The sequence below is a fragment of the Hypoxylon trugodes genome (genome assembly GCF_022578975.1).
Source record: "Hypoxylon trugodes strain CBS 135444 unplaced genomic scaffold F4822scaffold_11, whole genome shotgun sequence".
Classification (NCBI taxonomy): domain Eukaryota; kingdom Fungi; phylum Ascomycota; class Sordariomycetes; order Xylariales; family Hypoxylaceae; genus Hypoxylon; species Hypoxylon trugodes.
This window is the reverse complement of record NW_026250026.1, coordinates 1631249-1649598: the sequence shown is the minus strand read 5'-3', so window position 1 is coordinate 1649598 and position 18350 is coordinate 1631249. Positions and strand designations below refer to the sequence as shown.

Below are 18350 nucleotides of genomic sequence, written 5' to 3'. Positions count from 1 at the left end.
TGCCCCCCCCCCCCCCCCCCCCCCCCCCCCCCCCCCCCCCCCCCCCCCCCCCCCCCCCCGCCCCCCCCCCCCCCCCCCCCAATATGCAGTAAAATAGAATCATATGGCATACTGGGACTAATGTTAGCCTTCGCACAAAGCTATATATTTAGGATACGAGTGTTCTGGTCACACTTACCTTCGTCCAGGTATCACCAGTTCGAAGCCAATACATCTGACAATCCTCGTGAGACATGGAATGATCGTACTCGATGCCATAAGAAAGCATCAACTCGGTCCCTTCCTTACTCGTCTCCCACCAAGGTGCAACACTGCCCCTTGGGGGTTTGCCACAGAACTCGGTAAGAAGTCTATAAGTTTTGTCAAGTACATCCCGCTGTTGTTCGAGAGTCATGTCGACCGGGTTCTCGTGAGAATATCCGTGTAGACCTATCTCATGGCCGGCATCTCTCACCATGCCACATTCTTCGGGGAATGTCTCGAGCGAGTGACCTGGTATGAACCAGGATGCCTTGATATTGTATTTCTCAAACAATTTAAGAAGACGACGGGTTCCGATTGTGCCAGCCCAGATTCCTATGAAAAGGAACCTGGAGTCAGTACGAAATACGGCAACACGTAAAGTAGCGAATTTGCGTGTCTGTAAGGCAGGGGACCTCACCTCTGCTGATATCACTGGTGCTGTCTTCACCTCCATAGGAGCCTAGCCAGCCAGCAACAGCATCAATATCTACGCCGTAACTATTCCCGAACTATCTTAGCCACCACGACCTGAGTGCGTGTATCTAGGTGGAATAGACTCACCCAACGAGTACCTTCTTCTTTCCCATGTTCAATAGATGAAGATAGTCAGTCAACTCAGTTATACAGATAGTTAGAAAGGCGTTGATTTAGGTAAGTCCTTCAAATCAAGCTGTCAAATCAATACCCCGCTTAAGCTTTCTATCTACCTGTACGCTCAAACACAAGCACCACAGAACACCAATGCATCGGGATAATCAGTGTTCAAGGCGAATTCCACTGATCCCATTCGCTATATGATGCAGTGAGGCATGATAAGAAAGGGACGCTTTCTCAAGGTACCTAGGTAGACACTCATCTACGAGGTATACATGTAAGTACATTACACAACCCCCATTCTTGACCACCACTCTTCTTTCACGTACCCCGCAAGTCATAAGTTACATCCATGAATGGGAGTTGACCAAAGTACCTAGTCGTGTATCTAACCGTATTAGATCGGGGATAGGGCGTAAATCACTTATCTGGGTATATTTTTGGGGGGCAGTTCGGGCGCATCCGGCCCCCTATACGGATCGGTAGGCGGGGTACAGCATTTTTATACCAGCTTACATACATGCATTTATACTAGTGGGTATCTAGATATGAACGTTGAATGAAGCGAATGTAGATGGAACTTTCAGTGTTGGAAGTGCATAAAATAGTCAAGGTATCGAGCATAAGAGAGAAACGCCACTTATGCTTTTTGATGTATTCGGAGTGCAGTTCATTTCTCTTTTGGGATTCTCCAATTTAAATATTGAAATCATTTATTTCATTTGTATGACCGTATTATCTGTTCCAGCCACCATACGTGGATTCGAATGTCATCCGTGAGCTCTGGATGGAAGCTCGTCCCGAATACATTCCCTTGTCTTAGCGCCACGATGTCTCCCGCTCCTTTAGGAGACACAGCTTGGGAATCTGCATCGGCTGCTGTCCTTGCCACCTCAGCTTTCTTATTTGAGGCATGACGCCCTGGAAGGGTTGCCAAAATTTCGACCTTCCCTTCCAAAGCCTGATCCCGATCCTTAGAAGCTTGTGCAACGATCCCTGGTATTGTATCTTCTATTTTATTGTCGATGGACCCAACGTCGTCGGTCAGCACCTGATCTACAACAGGCGCTCGAATAAAAACAGCTGGGAAAGGAGCGGCTTGTGTCCCATCACTATTTTGAGATAAAAATGGCAATTCCAAGTCCGTTACAAAACTTTCTATCTGTCGACCAAAGTGGTTGCGGTGAACTTTGACATTAAGTCCCCCAATTAACTCCTGGCCGCCTCGTTTGGTGGCGCTCGCTTGCTCGGACAAGAAGATAAGACCAGCGCATGTGCCCCACGTTGGCTTTTTGCTAATTCTGGTGTCGAATCATTAGCCATTTCATCTCTCTATTTACCTTCGTTTGCGATCGTGCGCGCAGGTCGTACTCACTTGACAAACTCTCGCAACGGATCCAATAATCCAGACTGCGCCGCTACAAGCGACAGGGTCGTGCTCTCCCCTCCTGGTATGACCAAGCCATCACAGCGGGCTAGTTGCTCAGGTGTCCGAACTTCGATGAAGTCAAGGCTCGGTATTGGTGGTGAAGAACTCGTGATGTATGCGGCTGCTTTGCGCAAAGAGCTGAGATGCTCTGAAAACCCTCCTTGGAGTGCGAGGACGCCGATGGTCACCATGTTCGTTTTCATCGGAGGGATCCGTAACCTGTCCCTTGAAGAAGAATTTCCTTTGGGAAGGTGGAAGGAAGTCGGAATTATTGTGCCTTCGCCAACCGATATCAAACAACGACTCGGGATTAGAACACTATAGACGGGATTTGACCGAGAGGTAGGTTACAAGGACCTATAACCTGGAATCAAGACGGTGCAAGCGTATCTAACTTATTCGGGTGTAAGTATTTGTATGACAGGTAAATAATAGTCTTTTATTCGATTATTCTTTCTTTTCCAGTTCCGTTATTTCAGATAGACATGTCCTAGTAAGGCGTGTTAAGACATGTACGCACGTAAGTTCGGCGTATTCTCTCTATATCAGTGCTTAGTCACGTATATTCGCCGCATCCCGCGGAAATTCTCCTCGGCGTAGCATAACATAAACTAAGTGTCATTAGACTAGCGTCTATAGCTTATTACTATGCGCATATTGTATGAGGGAGTAGTAACTGGGGGGTACCGAATTGGCCCCGAGACCGGCGGTCCGTATGCGTCATCCCGCCCGAAGTACGGGGGAAGTACATGATCTCTTCGCTTTCAAGCGCTGTAAAATTTTCAAATTATCGGAATCGCACGCTAACAGGTCTTTTAAACTTCTCAATCTAAGCCTGTCTTAGGAAAGGGCGCGACCCCATTTGGATTCCGGGCAGTCTTCTGATTGGTAAAAGGAGAAGGGTCCTTGTTTGTTACTTCCCATCTCATAATGGCTATCTAAGTAACTAAAGTTCCGCCGGTCCCCTACAAATTCCGCTCTAAAAAATTACGGGTATGGACGGCAAAAAATACTAACACTTACATCCAAAAAAAAAAAAAAAAAGTGAATGAGTAATAATAAATACCTAAACAAAGTAAGTGACCAAGTGGATGAATGGGTTGAAGATATTCCAATATCACCTACATACATTGATATCTTGAACGTCATATCTTCCTTTTGTTTTCTTTGAGATTCTATTTCCGCCAAGTCTAGAAATAGAATCACCCCTCATCATCTTAGGAAAAAGAAATCAAAACATTTAACCCCGCTATCTAACAAAGAGTCCAAACACTCAACAACCATGACGAACAACAGTGCAAGCAACACCTCGGCGCCTTCTAACGGTACGGCATTGCCATCCTTCTCCAAGTCTGACTTCATTGTCAAGGCAGGACTGGCACAGATGCTTAAGGGTGGCGTCATCATGGACGTGACAGACGCCGCCCAAGCACGCATCGCCGAGGAGGCTGGTGCTTGCGCCGTCATGGCTCTGGAGCGTGTCCCGGCTGACATTCGGGCCGAGGGCGGCGTGGCACGCATGTCGGACCCGGCCAAGATCAAGGAAATTCAGGAAGCCGTCACTATCCCCGTCATGGCTAAGGCCCGCATTGGCCACTTCGTCGAGTGCCAGATTCTCGAAGCTCTCGGCGTGGACTACATCGATGAGAGTGAGGTTCTTACCCCCGCTGATGACCTCTACCATGTCGAAAAGAGCGGTTACAAGGTCCCTTTCGTCTGTGGATGCCGGAACCTACCCGAGGCCTTGAGGCGTATCGCTGAGGGTGCGGCCATGATCCGTACCAAGGGTGAGGCAGGCACGGGAGATGTCGTCGAGGCTGTCAAGCACATGCGCACCGTCAACCGAGACATTGCAAGAGCGAAGGCCACGCTTCAAGAAGGTGGTGATTTGGCCATTAGGGCTTTAGCGAGGGAGTTTGAATGCGATGCTGCATTATTAAAGCAAACGGCAGAGTTGGGACGATTGCCTGTGGTTAACTTCGCCGCTGGTGGAGTCGCAACGCCGGCTGATGCCGCGCTGATGATGCAGTTGGGTTGTGACGGCGTCTTCGTCGGTAGTGGCATATTCAAGTCTGGAGACGCGGCCAAGAGGGCTAAGGCTATCGTAAGGGCTACAACGCATTACCAAGACCCCAAGGTGTTGGCGGAATGTAGTGAAGGTCTCGGGGAAGCGATGGTCGGCATTAGCGTGAACAGCATGAGACCTGAGCAGAAGATGGCCGGAAGGGGATGGTAATCGGCTACGATGTGCGGTGGTACCCCTAGATTTCAACAATTATACCATGTTCAATCAGGAAGATGGTGGAGGGTGGCTAAAGACGAAGTTCAATGGCGCGGATTTTAAAAAAAAAGTATCAGAGCAATGATATTATGCTGATGTATTCTGCGGTGGCGTAGTTATGTCTTCCTAGCCTATCAACAGGGCTATTAACTGACAAAAGTCGGATAGCCACAATTCAACAACCAAATTATGAACATCCTTGTCCCTTTAAGCAGGCTTATTATTCCAGATCGCGGTGCTTAATGTCTCGTTAGGAGTAAAGAACTTCTCAAGGCAGGCATTCTCGCGGATAATCAGATCTGCTACCATCCTACCAAAGACAACAGATCCATGAGGGTTCAAGTGGGTCGTGTCTTTCTTGTCGTCGCCGTAATTGTACTCATATGCTGCCTTTTTCCCAATGGCGTTTACATACTTCAGACTCGCCTCGTTGAGGTCGATTATCGGTGACTTCGTTTGTTTTGCTGCTTCAATGGCCGCTAGTCGCTGGTCGTGTAGTGAGTCTGTGGCGTTGTGGTCTTGGCCGGACGGGAATGCTCGGCGGGTAAGAGACGAAGTTAGGAGCTAGGTTATATATTAGTGACGAACAATCTTCGACGTCTCCCCCCCTTTTCCCTTCCCCGTGGGGCCGTCTTTTTCCCGGTATTCTCCTCGTGGGAGAGCGGCAGGAAGCACATACCGGTGTACCGCCCAGTGATTTGACTTCATTGGCAAATTTGATAAGATTATCCTGGTACTGTTGGAAAGTTACGCCACTCGTCGATTTCTGGTCGTTATGTCCGAACTAATGCACGCCCAACAAAGGCGCAAGTCGTCAGCATAGGTATCACATATCGGCCCAAGTTCAAAAGAAAGTCCGCCTCTCCATCTATATCGTAGGTCCTTACACTTATAGTCACATATGTATCGTATTTGTTCGCATTGTCCTTTAGGTGTTGCGTCACGTTGGCCCAATATCCCCCGGCCTTAAAGGAGGCAGTCGTGGCGCCACTTTTCCCGATATTAAGACCTATAGCTGGCTTTTTAAGGAAGGATAGTAGGCCATCTCCCCATCCGCCGTCCGGCGCCGTCGTGGAATCGCCCGCAAGGAAGAACGCCGCGGGCTTGGACGAGCACTCGTCTACCGGCCTTCCTAAGACCAAGGCAGACAAGGCAGCAACCCAGAAACTGGAACGGTACATAATTATGATTAGTATTACTTTCTGAACCGGTAGCTTCCTGGGGATTACGTATATGAGGAACCAGGTCTGGAACTAAGTCTATATATACACCTAGAGAAGAACTTGCTTTATACGAATAGAATCAATTGGCGCCTAGACCTCAAGCTCCTCGTAAGCCAGGTTGCATCGTGATGGAGTTCCGCCATGGAAATATCGACGATTCTCGCATCAACATACACCGAGGCAAGCAGTCATTGAGGCCCTATTGGTTGGTCTTGGGGGCATTTGGGGTTAGCGGACAACTTCCAATTCACCCGGCGGGATTGGCCACGTACGGATCACCAAAACGTGTTTTGCGGAGAAGGAAAGGTACATTTTTGGTATGGCGCGACGTAGTATACCCGTGAATACGGGGGTAACGGGATATGGCCTCTTCGGGTCCGTCTTGTCCTTACCACCCGATCTTTGAGCGTGTTTGGTTAGATCGCATATGACATCAACGCGACGGTAACATTATCTGCCAAATTTAATGACACTACGACGTAATCACTTAATACTACTTGCTCCGCCGACGACGTTTTAGATTTACCGTCACTTCAAGGTGACAGGGCGTCGTATTGAACTAAGGCTCTTTTTCGCGTAGACACCCGTTTTATTGATGTATTAAATAACTTGGCCTTATTAATAATGATTAGGTATTTGAGCCTTGAGCCTCACCTATATTCAAACATGGAGTACACCTACATGACCAAAACTCCGCCACAGACGCCTAGTACTCACCAAACACCAACCCCCAGTAATCCATTAGCAGAAACTTCATTAGGTGTATACACTTTCTGTCCATGAGTTAACCTGCAGTCCCGTCTCGGCCATATTAGCATCCTTCAAGTAATCAAGAGGCATCCACACAAGATGTCCTTTGATCTCGTCGAGTTTCCTCCGGATATCGTCAGGAGGCAAGAACCTATCGAAAATATGCCCAGCCTTGACACCCTTAGGCGGTAAGAAGGTATTGTAGCCGTTGAACGTTTTAACTATACTCGGGTTAGTGATGAGTTTTGTGAGATAACTTCTAGCGGCCCAAAACCTACCGTGGTCATCAGGATCCGCATGGAATAAGTGTCTGAAAATTTCTGTGTTCGTTGTCGCATTGGTGGTCCACATATCCCAGACCTTGTCGCTCATAGGGTCTTCAACGAACTTGTAGCTATCATCTCCATCCCAGATGTCATTGGGTGAATTTTCTCCAGGAGGTTGAGCATTTGGATCGTCACTAGCGTCGTGAGGTTGTGGCGGCAATAGTCCCATATGTTCCCGCCATAGGTATCGTCGCAAGGTGGCTGCGTGTCTTCCCGCTTCGAATGGTTGCCCGTCCATGACACTTTGGATCTTATCGGTATCTTCCATGATAATTGATAACTCGCTGTCGTGATTACCCAATTGGCTACGGTCGTTTAAATTACTCGAACCGCAGATCACAATACGGTCATCCACGATAAGAAGCTTGCCGTGGACGTATAACTCTTCTTGGATCCAATTCTCGACTTCTTCTTGAGCATCCCCTTCCCATAACTCCTCCGAAAGATTTCCAGTGTTTGCCATGGCATGGTGAGCAACACTAGAAGCCGATTTCGTGTCGTGGCCATCCTGTCTAGCTTCTTCGAAACGGCGCTTGGCCTCATTGCTCCTCGTATTCTCGTCAATTTCTTTCTGCTCTTCTTTCTTTCCCATGTGCTCATCTCGCTCCCCTTCAACATCTGCGGAGCCGTGGATGCCTTCGCCCATAATCTCCTCTGCTTCAGCACGTTGGACTTCCTGGTACTTTACGCCAGATATCCCTTCCTGTGCTTTGATGGCGGGTGTCTTGTTCAAGCGGTCATAGGAACGTAAGTTGAAGACGAAAATATGGTTGGTGGGGTCGACTCCCTGCGCGCGAATTTGTTCGAAAATCGAATGTTCCCCACGGCATATTGACTTATACTGATAATCCATAATCGCACGTGTTCCGGTGGCAGCGTCGTCGCGGAGATCACCAGCAAATCCAGGGATAGCAGGAATAATAATGATAACCCTGAATTTTCGTCCTTCTTTACCAGCTCTTACACAAGCCTCCACGATCGCCCTCCCTACCGTGTTGTGAATGGGGGATTGCTGATCTCCCGTGGCGGTAATGAAGAATTGATTTTCAATGTAGACATAATGCTGAGCATTTCGGATGATTTCCGAATATGCATTTTGAATAGTGTGGTCTGTCAATATGCCACTAGACCAGTCCGCACTACTCCTGACGATCTGAGCATGCACGCTTCCTCGGTTATCAAGATTTTTAGTCTCCATAGGCGTCAAGGGATGAAGCACGTAATCCCCAACTGGATGCTTCGGTCGTTGCACGCCCACGAGATCTTCATCCTTGCCTTCCCGTCCACGTAGCATCAGCCAATCGAACCTGTCGTCGCGTTTATATTTGTCTCGTTTGATGAAATTCCAACGAAGGACGAAATGCTCGGCGATGTCGTAGACGCAAGGTCCAATTACCCCCATAGCCACATCATGCCACGGCATGCGCCCATAATCAGCCTTACTTAGCTCATTTTGTTTCCAATCCTGGACATTCTTGAAATCCATAACACGGTTATTATTGAAGTCCTGACCAGGCCAAACTTCATTAGCAACTCCTTCGGGGTGGACATCCGAGAGGATGTGTTGGTGATCATCCCAGCGACCGAAGCAAAGGTCTAAACCTCCAATAAAGGCCATCGCATAATCAATGACGATGAACTTTTCGTGATGAGCCCAGTAAAATGTCATATCTGCAGCATTTTCTAAGAAGTTGTGATCAGGATGTCGCATAACCTTGATATTGCCATATCCGGGAGAACCCTCGGGACATAAGCTTTGTAGAGCATGTTTAGTATGTTCGGAGTTGCAAGTTATCGCGGCCTCTACTTCGCGGTATACGATAACGTATATTTTTACACCGGCTTCAGCGCGGCGTTTTAGGATCCTGTCTAAACGCCACTCCTGGTTAAAGTAGGGAGGTCTCCGAAGGAATAACTCCGGGGAAAGCCACCAATCTGCAATGTAGATTGTCTCCTTTGCTTGTTCTAGAGCCACGGATAAGGCCTACCAGAGCGGAATAAGCCGATATGATCAGACGTTGGATTATTAGGGGTATACTCACCCAAAAATAATCCCTTCCGTCGACGTACCACTTGATAAGATTGCCATCACGCTCGGGGAAATACGAGTTGAAACGATGTCCCTCGGAAATCTTGTTACGCTTGTCATCACAGGCCTTCTCGTGTTGCTCATCGTGACGATGCTCTGGGTTAAACTACATGGGGATCGTCCGTGAGTAACTCTCTAACTAAGTAGGCGGCATTGAATGTGTATTTTGAGACCTACAAGATTTGCAAGCTTTCCAAGTTTATGTCTGAAGCCAGATTAATATACCAATTTCAAAAAGGGTGACTAAAATATACACCTACTTTTTATGTATGAGGTTGACTTTGGCATCATGCAATTCCTCATGTAAGTGTGTATCTTTTAGTTTTTCTTTCAAGTCATGGAATGGATGTTTTAATTTGTCAGTGAAGTCGGAGTGGTCATGCTCGCTATCTTGTCCACGAGAGTTAGCCATCGTGAATCGTTACACGGTCTCATTAATTATACGGATAGTTTGAGAGGGAACCGATGACGTCGAGCGCGTCCAAGCAGGTAATTTAGATAAAAGTTGCCCTAGCAAGACGGAGAATGTAGCTAAATAGGATACAATTATATGGTCGCGGCGTTGCTCGTGATTATAGAAAAATCTACTGAGCTATACGGAAACACGACGATGAAGGAGGTGAAAAAGGGAAGATGAGGTGTTAATGAACTACGGATATATGTGGAGATATTGAGGAATTCCTCGAATTCTGGAAGCTGGATCGTGTGCGAAAATGGAATGGTATACATATATACCTAGGTATGTAAAAGAAACGTCGTCATCGGTGGCTGATGGCGTTGTCTTGGGATCGGGTAAGACCATGGTAGGACCATGTACATATGTAGACAGCCTTCTTCTTAGTTCTAACACACTAGATATCTTACCTAAGCTAAGGCAAAAAGCAAGATGGGCATTAGGATGTCTGATTGTGTAATAACCGTCCGTTTCCAGGGCATCGTTTCGTAAACCGTCGATGTTGGAGGGCTTGTCACGGCAATTCGGCACAAGCTCTGACGGAGATGTCGATCTTTTCTCATCTACATAGTATTAGTTAGATACCTCGTGTATGAAAGCCAAGACTCTGATACATGTATGTCAGGAATGCTTGGTCTTAACCTGCAGGGACTAACAGGGTTGGTGTAGATGTACGAAGTACTAGGCAAATAAAATAAAAAAGAAGGACAGGTTGTATGCGGCGATGTATTTTACTTATTTCGGAGTTTGGAACTAGTTTCCGTCATCGAACCATTCACACCTTCCAATTGCTCCCAGCTCAAGCCAAGACAAGAAATAGTGACGTCACATGGATTTCTCGAAGGGATAGTGAATTGAAACAACTAAAACTAAAAGCCACATAAGCTCCCCCGCTCTTCAGGGACAAAATTGTGGCTATAATCAGCCACAAACCCCTCCCCCTCCCCCTCTTTAACCCCTCCAATTCGGTGGACAAGCGTACCTATCCGCCTGTGATAAACGATAAAACTCCTTGAAGCTACCACTATTGTCGTACGTATTTTGTATCACCGGTCCAATCCCCCAGTCCCCTTAAGCGCCCCCCTATTTTATTTACGTAGACCTACCCACTTAATTTCCTACATCTTTACTTCTTTACTTACATAACTTCTCCATTGTTGACCGCCCTTCTTCCCTCCTAACTCGATCTACCTTCATCTCTATCTACAAACGCCATCTCGTGCGTATACTATTCCTCTCAATCCACCTATTCTTGCTTTTAGACGTTGACCTTTAGCTTGTAGCGTTGCCTTCTACACGACTCACGACCATGTCTGCTCCCGTGATCCCCCCAGGCGGTACTCTGCTTCAGACTTTCAAGAAGTCTTTTGTGGACGTACCTGTCGATGCCGATAACGACAATGCCATTTCCACTGCCGAATTCCTCGATGCCGCCGAGTCTCTTACTACCATGTTCGGTATGTTCACGTGCTTCTCTATGCAAGCTCAACTCGTACTTACCATCAATTCTTGATAGACGTTCTCGGATCCGTAGCTTTCTCTCCCGTCAAATCTGATATGTTGGGCAACATCAAGGTAGATCAAAAGCCATGATAGATAAACTAGGGAAATAAAGCACTGACTTCTACAAGAAACTCCGTGACCGCTTTCTCGCTGCCCCTACCGAATCCACAACTCTGCAGTCTCTCGTCATCAACGAGTTAAAAACGAAGAAGCACGTTGCCACTGAAGGTCTTCTATGGCTGAACCGGTATGATAATGCCCAAACCGCCCACGCATCATAAATACTAGCTAACCACAAACTTCTCTTAGAGGATTGGATTTCACCTGCATTGCATTAAGCCAGAACGTAGCTCAAGAAGCCGAAGAACTCTCAACTTCCTTCCGAAACGCGTACGGTTCGACCCTCAAGCCCCATCACGGCATCCTCATTAAGCCCGTTTTCTCTGCCGCCATGAGTGCTTGCCCATACCGCAAAGATTTCTACCCTAAGCTAGGAGAAGACCAAGCCAAAGTCGCCGCCGAGTTGCGAGTTTACTTGGCCGCTCTTGAGAAGATTGTCGCCATATTGAAGGGTTTCCAGGAGCGCAAGGAAGCCAAGTGGTAATAAGAGAAAGGCAAAAACTATGTGTGTGCCCGAGTTTTTGAATGCTTCGGAAACATTTGGGAAGCTGGCATTTGCATTTATGGGGCATATCTATTTGTCCATACCTAAGCTGGTGCTTTGATGGAGGGAGGGTCAGCTATGGGCCTCCCGTGGGTCATAATCAGGAATCTCCACCAAAAAGCAGTCAATAGAGCATCCATCATTACTCGGTGTCCGGAGAGGCAAAATGAGCGCCAATAAGTCCAGAGTTTTCTCATGCAGTCTTGGTAACTTATGTGGGCACAATGATTGTTATAATATACGAAGAGTGTTATTCCTAACAACGTATTAGTCACGGGTGGAATTTCTGAACGAGAGAACAATATCCTTCGAATACGCCTAACCAGTCCGTCTAATACAACATGGACCGTCGTTAAGTTGCCCTTAATATTGCCCAGTCAATCGGAGCCGAATTACAAGTAAAGTTACCTGTAGCACCGACATGACCATCATACGGGAACCTGACATATCGCGTTAGAATGTGAGTCGCTGGAGAACGGGCGATTGAGAACAACTCACCTAATGATAGATACATTGATATTGTCCACCACATCCTTACTACCAATATTGACCCCTGAGCTCAACCCGTCTGTGCGATACACCCCGAAAGCACAAGTTCCACACACGGCAAGGTAGTTGTATTCATTATCTGTGTAATTACCAGTCTCGAAGAAGCCGGGGTTCGCCTTGAGCTCTGTCACAATGGCTGAGCAGTCACTAGAGAGCGCCGAATCCGAAGTTGAGGTTTCGACGAAGTTGGTCTCGGCGCAAATCTCAAAATCTTGCGTATCATTATGGTAGGTACTATAGAATCGTTTGCCGTGTGCTCCTATGCTGGAGGCTGGCTTGTATGAATCTCGTAGATACATGTTAACGGTGCTGCCATTTGGGTGGTGTATCTGGAGCTGAACGAAAGACCCATGGTGAGTTGGTAGCCGAATTGCCGTGGCCGAGCCGAGGATGCCCAAAAGCACCGAGATGGTAAACATAGCCGAATACATTATGATGTTGCTTCTTGAACTGCTACAGTAAGTCGGGAAATTGTTTACGTAGGCTTTTATATGCAGATATGCTTCATGTCCGTGATGTTACAGATGCAAATGGCCCGATTCAAAAAGGGGAACGTTCCTGCTTTAAAACCACGTTTCTTTTATTAAAGGCGACTATACTACGATGCACAGGAGCATATGAAGAGGTGTCAGTATGAAGGGTCTCGTTCATCAGGATACCTTCCCGAATAGGATGCACCAGATCAACCATCGCATCAAACATGTGTGCTCCAGTCACATGGATCTCAACAACCCCTAGATCTCCAACCGTCCTCATCATTTACCCGGGTCACACAGCCATACGTACTGTATTCAATCATCTCATGATTTATAGTGTTCTTTCAATTCTACTTGTGACCGGGACGTATGTTTGTTTCACAAGTCCATTCATGTTACCTGTTAGTCCCACTAAGACATTTACAATGTCCCCTGAAGCGAAACCGCAAACGAGCACGCGATATGCTATTTCCCAAGGGATTAATAAATTTAACACGCGTTTACAAGTGTTTGCGCGACTACGCGACTCGTCTATATTAGTCAATCTAGTTGCGTCGGTCTTGGTTACATGAGTCACTCCAAGAATTTCCAGTAGGTACCTAGGTAAGTTATTATAATCCATCAATAGATACCTATATTCAATCAAGACTTCTCCAGGGGCTTGAGGTGCATTAGAACTCCTTAGAGTTTGTATAGTGTTTGTATTACTATCACCTTGGAAAGGGGTAGAATAGGGGTAAGCACTTAGTAGACGCTGTGAAATCTGTTAATCAACACACACAAACCACATGTTTCGTCTATAAAACTGATCATTAGACATATTGAATAATATATAGGCTTAATAGCACCTCACATATCTATATCATTTATTTTACTTGGGTGCTTCAGGTTGATAGTCTCATGCTTTGCTCTGGGACTAATCTTGATGGATGATATAGGTACCTTCATGAAGCTGTAGCTCGTGAAATACTAACCCTGTGATAATTAGGAAAGAAATTTAGCAGAATCGTGTTGCTTTTATGGTTGAATTATAGACGCCTAGAATTATTTAGGACTGTCTTAGGAAATATCAATTTGTTAAAGAGTCTTCTTGTCAGATTTCGCGGGTTTTAAAACCTCACCATGGTTTTCTATTGCACTAATGAAGAAGTATCGGTATGGAATACTGTAGAAAAGGGCGCGAAATGTTCAGTTAGTGTCAGCCTTGTAGGTGAGGAGATGTACGTCTTCGCTTTTAGCTTATAGCATATCAATTACATACAATGCTGGCTTCCTAAAGATTCTCTTCCAGCTACACCACAATTAGTAGCCGATTATACGTAGGTTAATAAATTTGCATCTTCAAGAAACCCGAAGGCTACAGATTCAACTCTCAATAATATGTGATGCGACTTACTTTACACGATCACGTACGATAGGTCACAATACGAGCCACAAGAAGGTCAGATATTGCAATCGCACTTAATATCTTTTGACAAGTAAGAAACAATATTATCTACATGCAATTACTGGGGATTGCGCAACGCCGTCATGTCCGCGGATGAGCCCTGCAGATCTTCTAGATTTCCGACATAGATTGCGACACTAGAAGAACAAACTTACGGTGTGTGCCTTATTCAGGCAGGAGTATACGTCCCTCCGCGGTGGGCAAGAAACGGGCAATCTTATGTTGCAATCTAGACGCCAAGATCTCAGATTGTCACCCACAACCCGTGATAGTGTTACGCGTATGACTTTACCCGTCCAACGCAAGGATTGTACCTGGTAATCCGTGAGCGTAAGACGTCAATTCTGCAACTCTATAAGATAGCTGTTTCATACCTAATCTCAAGTTCATAAACATGGATCGTTAAGTCATGCATAATACTAGCTTTAGACGGAAACTCATTACGATACTCCTCATGGTATAGTCAAGCCGAGTGTTACCTCCGTTGGACGAGCCCGATGGGCTTCTTTGCATTTCAATCATCTCGCGGTAGATAATAACCTAGATAGATGTCGCGATCTACAACTTCTCAAATTCTAGATAAGAAGGTGCTTAGATTTCTATGGATTTTTGTTGATAACGTGAATTTGCCAAGCTATTTCCTAACGTTGCACTGCAAATTCCTTTCTAGAGATAATTAGCAACAGAACTGACGACAACATGCTTATTCTAGCTCTGGACCGAACGAGCAATAACTTTATCTTCAATTCTAGGCCCGCGTCTTCTAGGATACCCCATAGAGTTATATAGTAACCCCAGGTTCCATCGCGAGAATGCGGAACTCTGCTTTTAGCCACGAGAAATGACCATCTCATTATTGGTTGGCAGGCCCCTGTATACATCGTCAATATAAATTTCCAACGATCTGGGCACGACCCTTGGATATTCCCACGGGACCGGTCCTCACCTACGTCCTCGAGGGTTGCTTTTGGGTCTTCGTTTTATTTAGCCCTGCGAAAGGAATGATACTGCCAAGTATAATATCCTAATTCTAGTTTTATTTTTATCGTTCTTTTCATTTGGCTTGTGGTGCCCCAAAATGTTCTTCAGAAGAGTCGGCCTGGTGGTAGGCTGGATCATATCGATTTCATCTGCTGCCCCTACATGCCCAATCGATGGGCCTGCTTTCCCTAAGCCTGCCCGGCTTTCAGAAAATGAAGCGGTCAAAGCCGCAATAGCGGCTTTAAACGATAAATTCGCCAATATAACGGCCGGGGCTCAGAATTATTCGTTGTCTGTGCAAGTCTTCTCAGCCAACGACGAAAAGCCGATTTTTTCATTGTCCCACACAGCACCGAAACTCGCAACCCAAAATTCGACCGGCGTGAAAACCGTTGACGAGAATACGGTATTCAGACTCGGGAGTTTGACAAAGATATATACGATATATTCATTCTTGATCAACGCTGGAGACAAGTACTGGAATGATCCTATCACCAAATATGTCCCTGAACTTCAAGCATTGGCAAACAGAACGGACCCAGTCAACTACGTGGCGTGGGATGAAATTACTTTGGGAGGTTTGGCATCGCAGATAACGGGAATCCCACGTGAATGTGAGTGCTACTCCCAAGCTTGGTTGGCTTCAACTGATCTAGTGCAGATGCATTGCTAGGAGAATTGACGCAGTCGAAAGAGACAAGAGACCAAGTGCTTCAACTTGGATTTCCTCCGCTAACTGCAGAGGAAAAGCCTCCAGTGAGTTTCAAGGGTCCAGGTGCCTCAACTCCATAATTACTAACCGGCGATACTACAGTGTGGTGCATATCCAACCTGTGATCGAGAGCGTAAGTTCCAAATCATATACGTGTAATTCCTAATTCTAATGGCATCAGAATTCTTTGACGGGATTGGCATGTTCTACCCATCACTCGCCCCTTTTCAAACACCGGCATACTCCAATGTTGCATTCCAGCTACTGTAAGTACATTGCATGAATGCATCATTTTAACCCCCTTTCTGACAACTATCTTAGTGGTTATGCTCTCGAAACAATTACAGGCAAAAAGTTTCAAGCCTTGATGGAAGATACGGTTATCAAGCCGTTGGGATTGAACCATACATTCCTCCATGCGCCGGATAACTCACTTGGAGTTATTCCTGGAAATACTACTACCACAGGATGGTCTTTTGATATCGGCGAATCATTAGCGTGAGTCTTTCCGTACTTCCTCCTAGGCAATAAGAAGTGAGACTAATACCAGCGGAAAGTACGGGGAATATGTATGCCTCAGCATCCGATTTATCTGCGTTGGGCCGAGCTATCCTTAGTCACAAGTTGCTTTCGCCAGTAACAACAAGACGCTGGCTCAAACCATTTGCCTTCTCATCGGACCCGCTAGCAATGGTTGGTATGCCATGGGGCGCCAGGAGAATAAAACTAGAAGACACCTACCGGTACACTACAGCTTATAATAAAGCTGGAAACATCGGTGACTACAGTGCTCTCTTGGCTATTCTACCAGATTTCGACATTGGAATTTCTATTCTCATCGCTGGTGACCTTCCGGGTAATGCGGGCTTCAATCTCGCCGGTATGTCTATTCCATTTTTAGAACAAACTAAACGAAAATGCTTACGTATAAGTAGATATAATCGGCGAGCCCATTATACCTGCAATGGAACAGGCGGCCAGGGCAGAAGCAGCGGCGATATATAATGGACATTATGTCTCGCCTGACAAAAAGATCAACTCCTCTATGACCATCACCACCGACGATCTCCCCGGATTGAGCATATCGCAATGGTTTAGTAACGGAACAGATTTCGCTTGGATCGCGACAGTATTGCAGAACCAATACTATCCGCTCACTCCACGTATTAGGCTTTATCCAAGCGGACTCGAGGGACCAGGCGCCAACGGCGGGAAGCGTGTGGCTTTTAAGGCTATGTTTGAGGACGCAGATGCCCCTAGAAATGACGGCAAGATGTTTTCCACAGAGTGCGGCTCGTGGGTTTCTATCGAATCGGTGATATACGGATCGGCTGCCGTGGATGAATTGATTTTCGACCTAGACTCAAGCGGTAAGGTTGTCGGTGTTACCTCGCCGTCGTTGAGGGTGACTCTAAATAAGGAATGAACTTACCTACCTTCTAAGGTAGCTACAATATTGTATTAATAGAATCGGTATCGTTTGGACCTTTGGGTTCTGGTTAATGATTATTTGGATCCGACAGTATCATTTTTTGAAACTTTCCCCTTTTTGAAGTAGAACGCGTCGGAACGATTACCCCTAAATCCTAGATCAACCTATGATCTTATAGGTAGATGAAAAAGATAATAATAAATCAGAGTTATTGATCTCCAATGCGTAATGATGAGGTTATTATGGAGAATCGAACGGGATGGTTCGATCTACCTCTTAATTAGTTGTATTTGACCCCGGAAATTGCGGAGATTTCAAGTTGTCCGGATACCGCGAAGTTCAACCAACCATCGGGTTCGCGACTTCGCGGTTTATAATGAATAATATCCTCATCAATTCCTTATAATCTTCAATAAATCTTTCAAAACTTAAGTACCTAGCTTCGTCTATAGTTCTTGAAAGGCTGGCAAACTCCAGAGTCTCGAACCCAACATAGACAAATCATCGTACTAGAAATTACCTTACAACATAATTTCACTACTGGATCAACATGCCGTTTTTGTCAACCCCATTGACGCTCTCGGCGACAGGTGGCATCCTAGGTTCTGCCTGGATTTCGGGTAAGTTGAGAGAAACCCACCGCGAAAGACAACATGCATCCTAATGGGGCTTTCCCTTAACTAGGTAGTGTTGCAGCGTTGTCGATCTGCGCAATACCGGCAATCCTCCAAACTGGCGCGCCCACAGAAGGTCTTCTAAGGGGATGGCATCTGCAGTTCACTAGGGGCATGTACTACGTACCTACAACTGGTGCATTTATTGCCCTGAACTACCTCTACTTGGCGTATAGGCACCGCGGAGAGGGCCTGGAATGGAGGGGTTATGCATTGGGAGCTCTATCGAATCTGCTCCTCGCACCCTTTACGTTGCTATTCATCGGCGCTATCAACAGTAGAATGATAGCGGCCAGTTCGGGTGCGAGAAAACCATTGGGTCAGGAGGCAGCTAGGCAATTAATAACTAAATGGGGAAATTTGAATGCCGTTCGAATATTTATGCCTCTTGCGGGGGCTGCATTAGGATTGTGGAATTTACTACAGTAATTGAAAGTTGTCTTGGTTAAGGATATCGGTGGTGGTAGTAAGATTGTAGCTATAAAAACATCTCATGTCAATTTCAAAAAGAATCTTAGACCTT

At 46.2% G+C, this 18350-nt stretch overlaps 9 protein-coding genes across 9 annotated transcripts in view; 4 read left to right on the top strand and 5 right to left on the bottom strand.

Moving 5' to 3' along the window:
- F4822DRAFT_85637 (uncharacterized protein) overlaps positions 1 to 347 on the bottom strand; it is a 1200-nt gene extending 853 nt beyond the window's left edge. The window contains exon 1 of the mRNA XM_051464085.1: positions 179 to 347. Within this exon, the coding sequence (XP_051309476.1) occupies positions 179 to 258 (80 nt within the window). The 5' untranslated portion in view covers positions 259 to 347. The remainder of the gene's footprint in view (positions 1 to 178) is intronic.
- A 1029-nt stretch (positions 348 to 1376) lies between these two features.
- Positions 1377 to 3071, bottom strand: F4822DRAFT_85688 (SNO glutamine amidotransferase). The gene is made up of 3 exons (XM_051464086.1): positions 2787 to 3071; positions 2213 to 2660; positions 1377 to 2138 (listed from the first exon to the last, which is right to left on the bottom strand). The coding sequence occupies exons 2-3, from the start codon at positions 2467 to 2469 to the stop codon at positions 1556 to 1558; spliced, it is 840 nt and encodes a 279-aa protein (XP_051309475.1). The 5' UTR covers positions 2470 to 2660; positions 2787 to 3071; the 3' UTR covers positions 1377 to 1555.
- Positions 2977 to 4725, top strand: F4822DRAFT_85527 (SOR/SNZ family-domain-containing protein). Its single transcript, XM_051464083.1, has 2 exons — positions 2977 to 3341; positions 3529 to 4725. The coding sequence occupies exon 2, from the start codon at positions 3549 to 3551 to the stop codon at positions 4500 to 4502; it is 954 nt and encodes a 317-aa protein (XP_051309474.1). The 5' UTR covers positions 2977 to 3341; positions 3529 to 3548; the 3' UTR covers positions 4503 to 4725.
- Positions 4629 to 5997, bottom strand: F4822DRAFT_85380 (carbohydrate esterase family 12 protein). Its single transcript, XM_051464081.1, has 3 exons — positions 5435 to 5997; positions 5227 to 5331; positions 4629 to 5111 (listed from the first exon to the last, which is right to left on the bottom strand). The coding sequence occupies exons 1-3, from the start codon at positions 5726 to 5728 to the stop codon at positions 4755 to 4757; spliced, it is 756 nt and encodes a 251-aa protein (XP_051309473.1). The 5' UTR covers positions 5729 to 5997; the 3' UTR covers positions 4629 to 4754.
- Positions 5998 to 6526: 529 nt separating this feature from the next.
- Positions 6527 to 9347, bottom strand: F4822DRAFT_434812 (phospholipase D/nuclease; the record flags this gene model as incomplete). Its single annotated transcript, XM_051462070.1, has 5 exons — positions 6527 to 6741; positions 6799 to 8830; positions 8889 to 9041; positions 9113 to 9140; positions 9196 to 9347. 5 exons carry the CDS (start codon positions 9345 to 9347, stop codon positions 6527 to 6529), a joined length of 2580 nt encoding a protein of 859 aa, XP_051309472.1.
- Positions 9348 to 10360: 1013 nt separating this feature from the next.
- F4822DRAFT_85324 (het-c) lies at positions 10361 to 11609 on the top strand. The gene is made up of 4 exons (XM_051464079.1): positions 10361 to 10846; positions 10906 to 10964; positions 11021 to 11139; positions 11202 to 11609. Exons 1-4 carry the CDS (start codon positions 10699 to 10701, stop codon positions 11494 to 11496), a joined length of 621 nt encoding a protein of 206 aa, XP_051309471.1. The 5' UTR covers positions 10361 to 10698; the 3' UTR covers positions 11497 to 11609.
- A 137-nt stretch (positions 11610 to 11746) lies between these two features.
- F4822DRAFT_85335 (putative necrosis-inducing factor-domain-containing protein) lies at positions 11747 to 12684 on the bottom strand. Its single transcript, XM_051464080.1, has 2 exons — positions 12055 to 12684; positions 11747 to 11996 (listed from the first exon to the last, which is right to left on the bottom strand). Exons 1-2 carry the CDS (start codon positions 12534 to 12536, stop codon positions 11909 to 11911), a joined length of 570 nt encoding a protein of 189 aa, XP_051309470.1. The 5' UTR covers positions 12537 to 12684; the 3' UTR covers positions 11747 to 11908.
- A 1947-nt stretch (positions 12685 to 14631) lies between these two features.
- On the top strand, positions 14632 to 17368 carry F4822DRAFT_421446 (beta-lactamase/transpeptidase-like protein). The gene is made up of 7 exons (XM_051459801.1): positions 14632 to 15623; positions 15671 to 15765; positions 15824 to 15854; positions 15903 to 15987; positions 16043 to 16219; positions 16279 to 16601; positions 16657 to 17368. The coding sequence occupies exons 1-7, from the start codon at positions 15107 to 15109 to the stop codon at positions 17145 to 17147; spliced, it is 1719 nt and encodes a 572-aa protein (XP_051309469.1). The 5' UTR covers positions 14632 to 15106; the 3' UTR covers positions 17148 to 17368.
- A 117-nt stretch (positions 17369 to 17485) lies between these two features.
- F4822DRAFT_421444 (uncharacterized protein) lies at positions 17486 to 18337 on the top strand. The gene is made up of 2 exons (XM_051459800.1): positions 17486 to 17773; positions 17838 to 18337. Exons 1-2 carry the CDS (start codon positions 17704 to 17706, stop codon positions 18254 to 18256), a joined length of 489 nt encoding a protein of 162 aa, XP_051309468.1. The 5' UTR covers positions 17486 to 17703; the 3' UTR covers positions 18257 to 18337.
- The last annotated feature ends 13 nt before the right edge of the window (positions 18338 to 18350 follow it).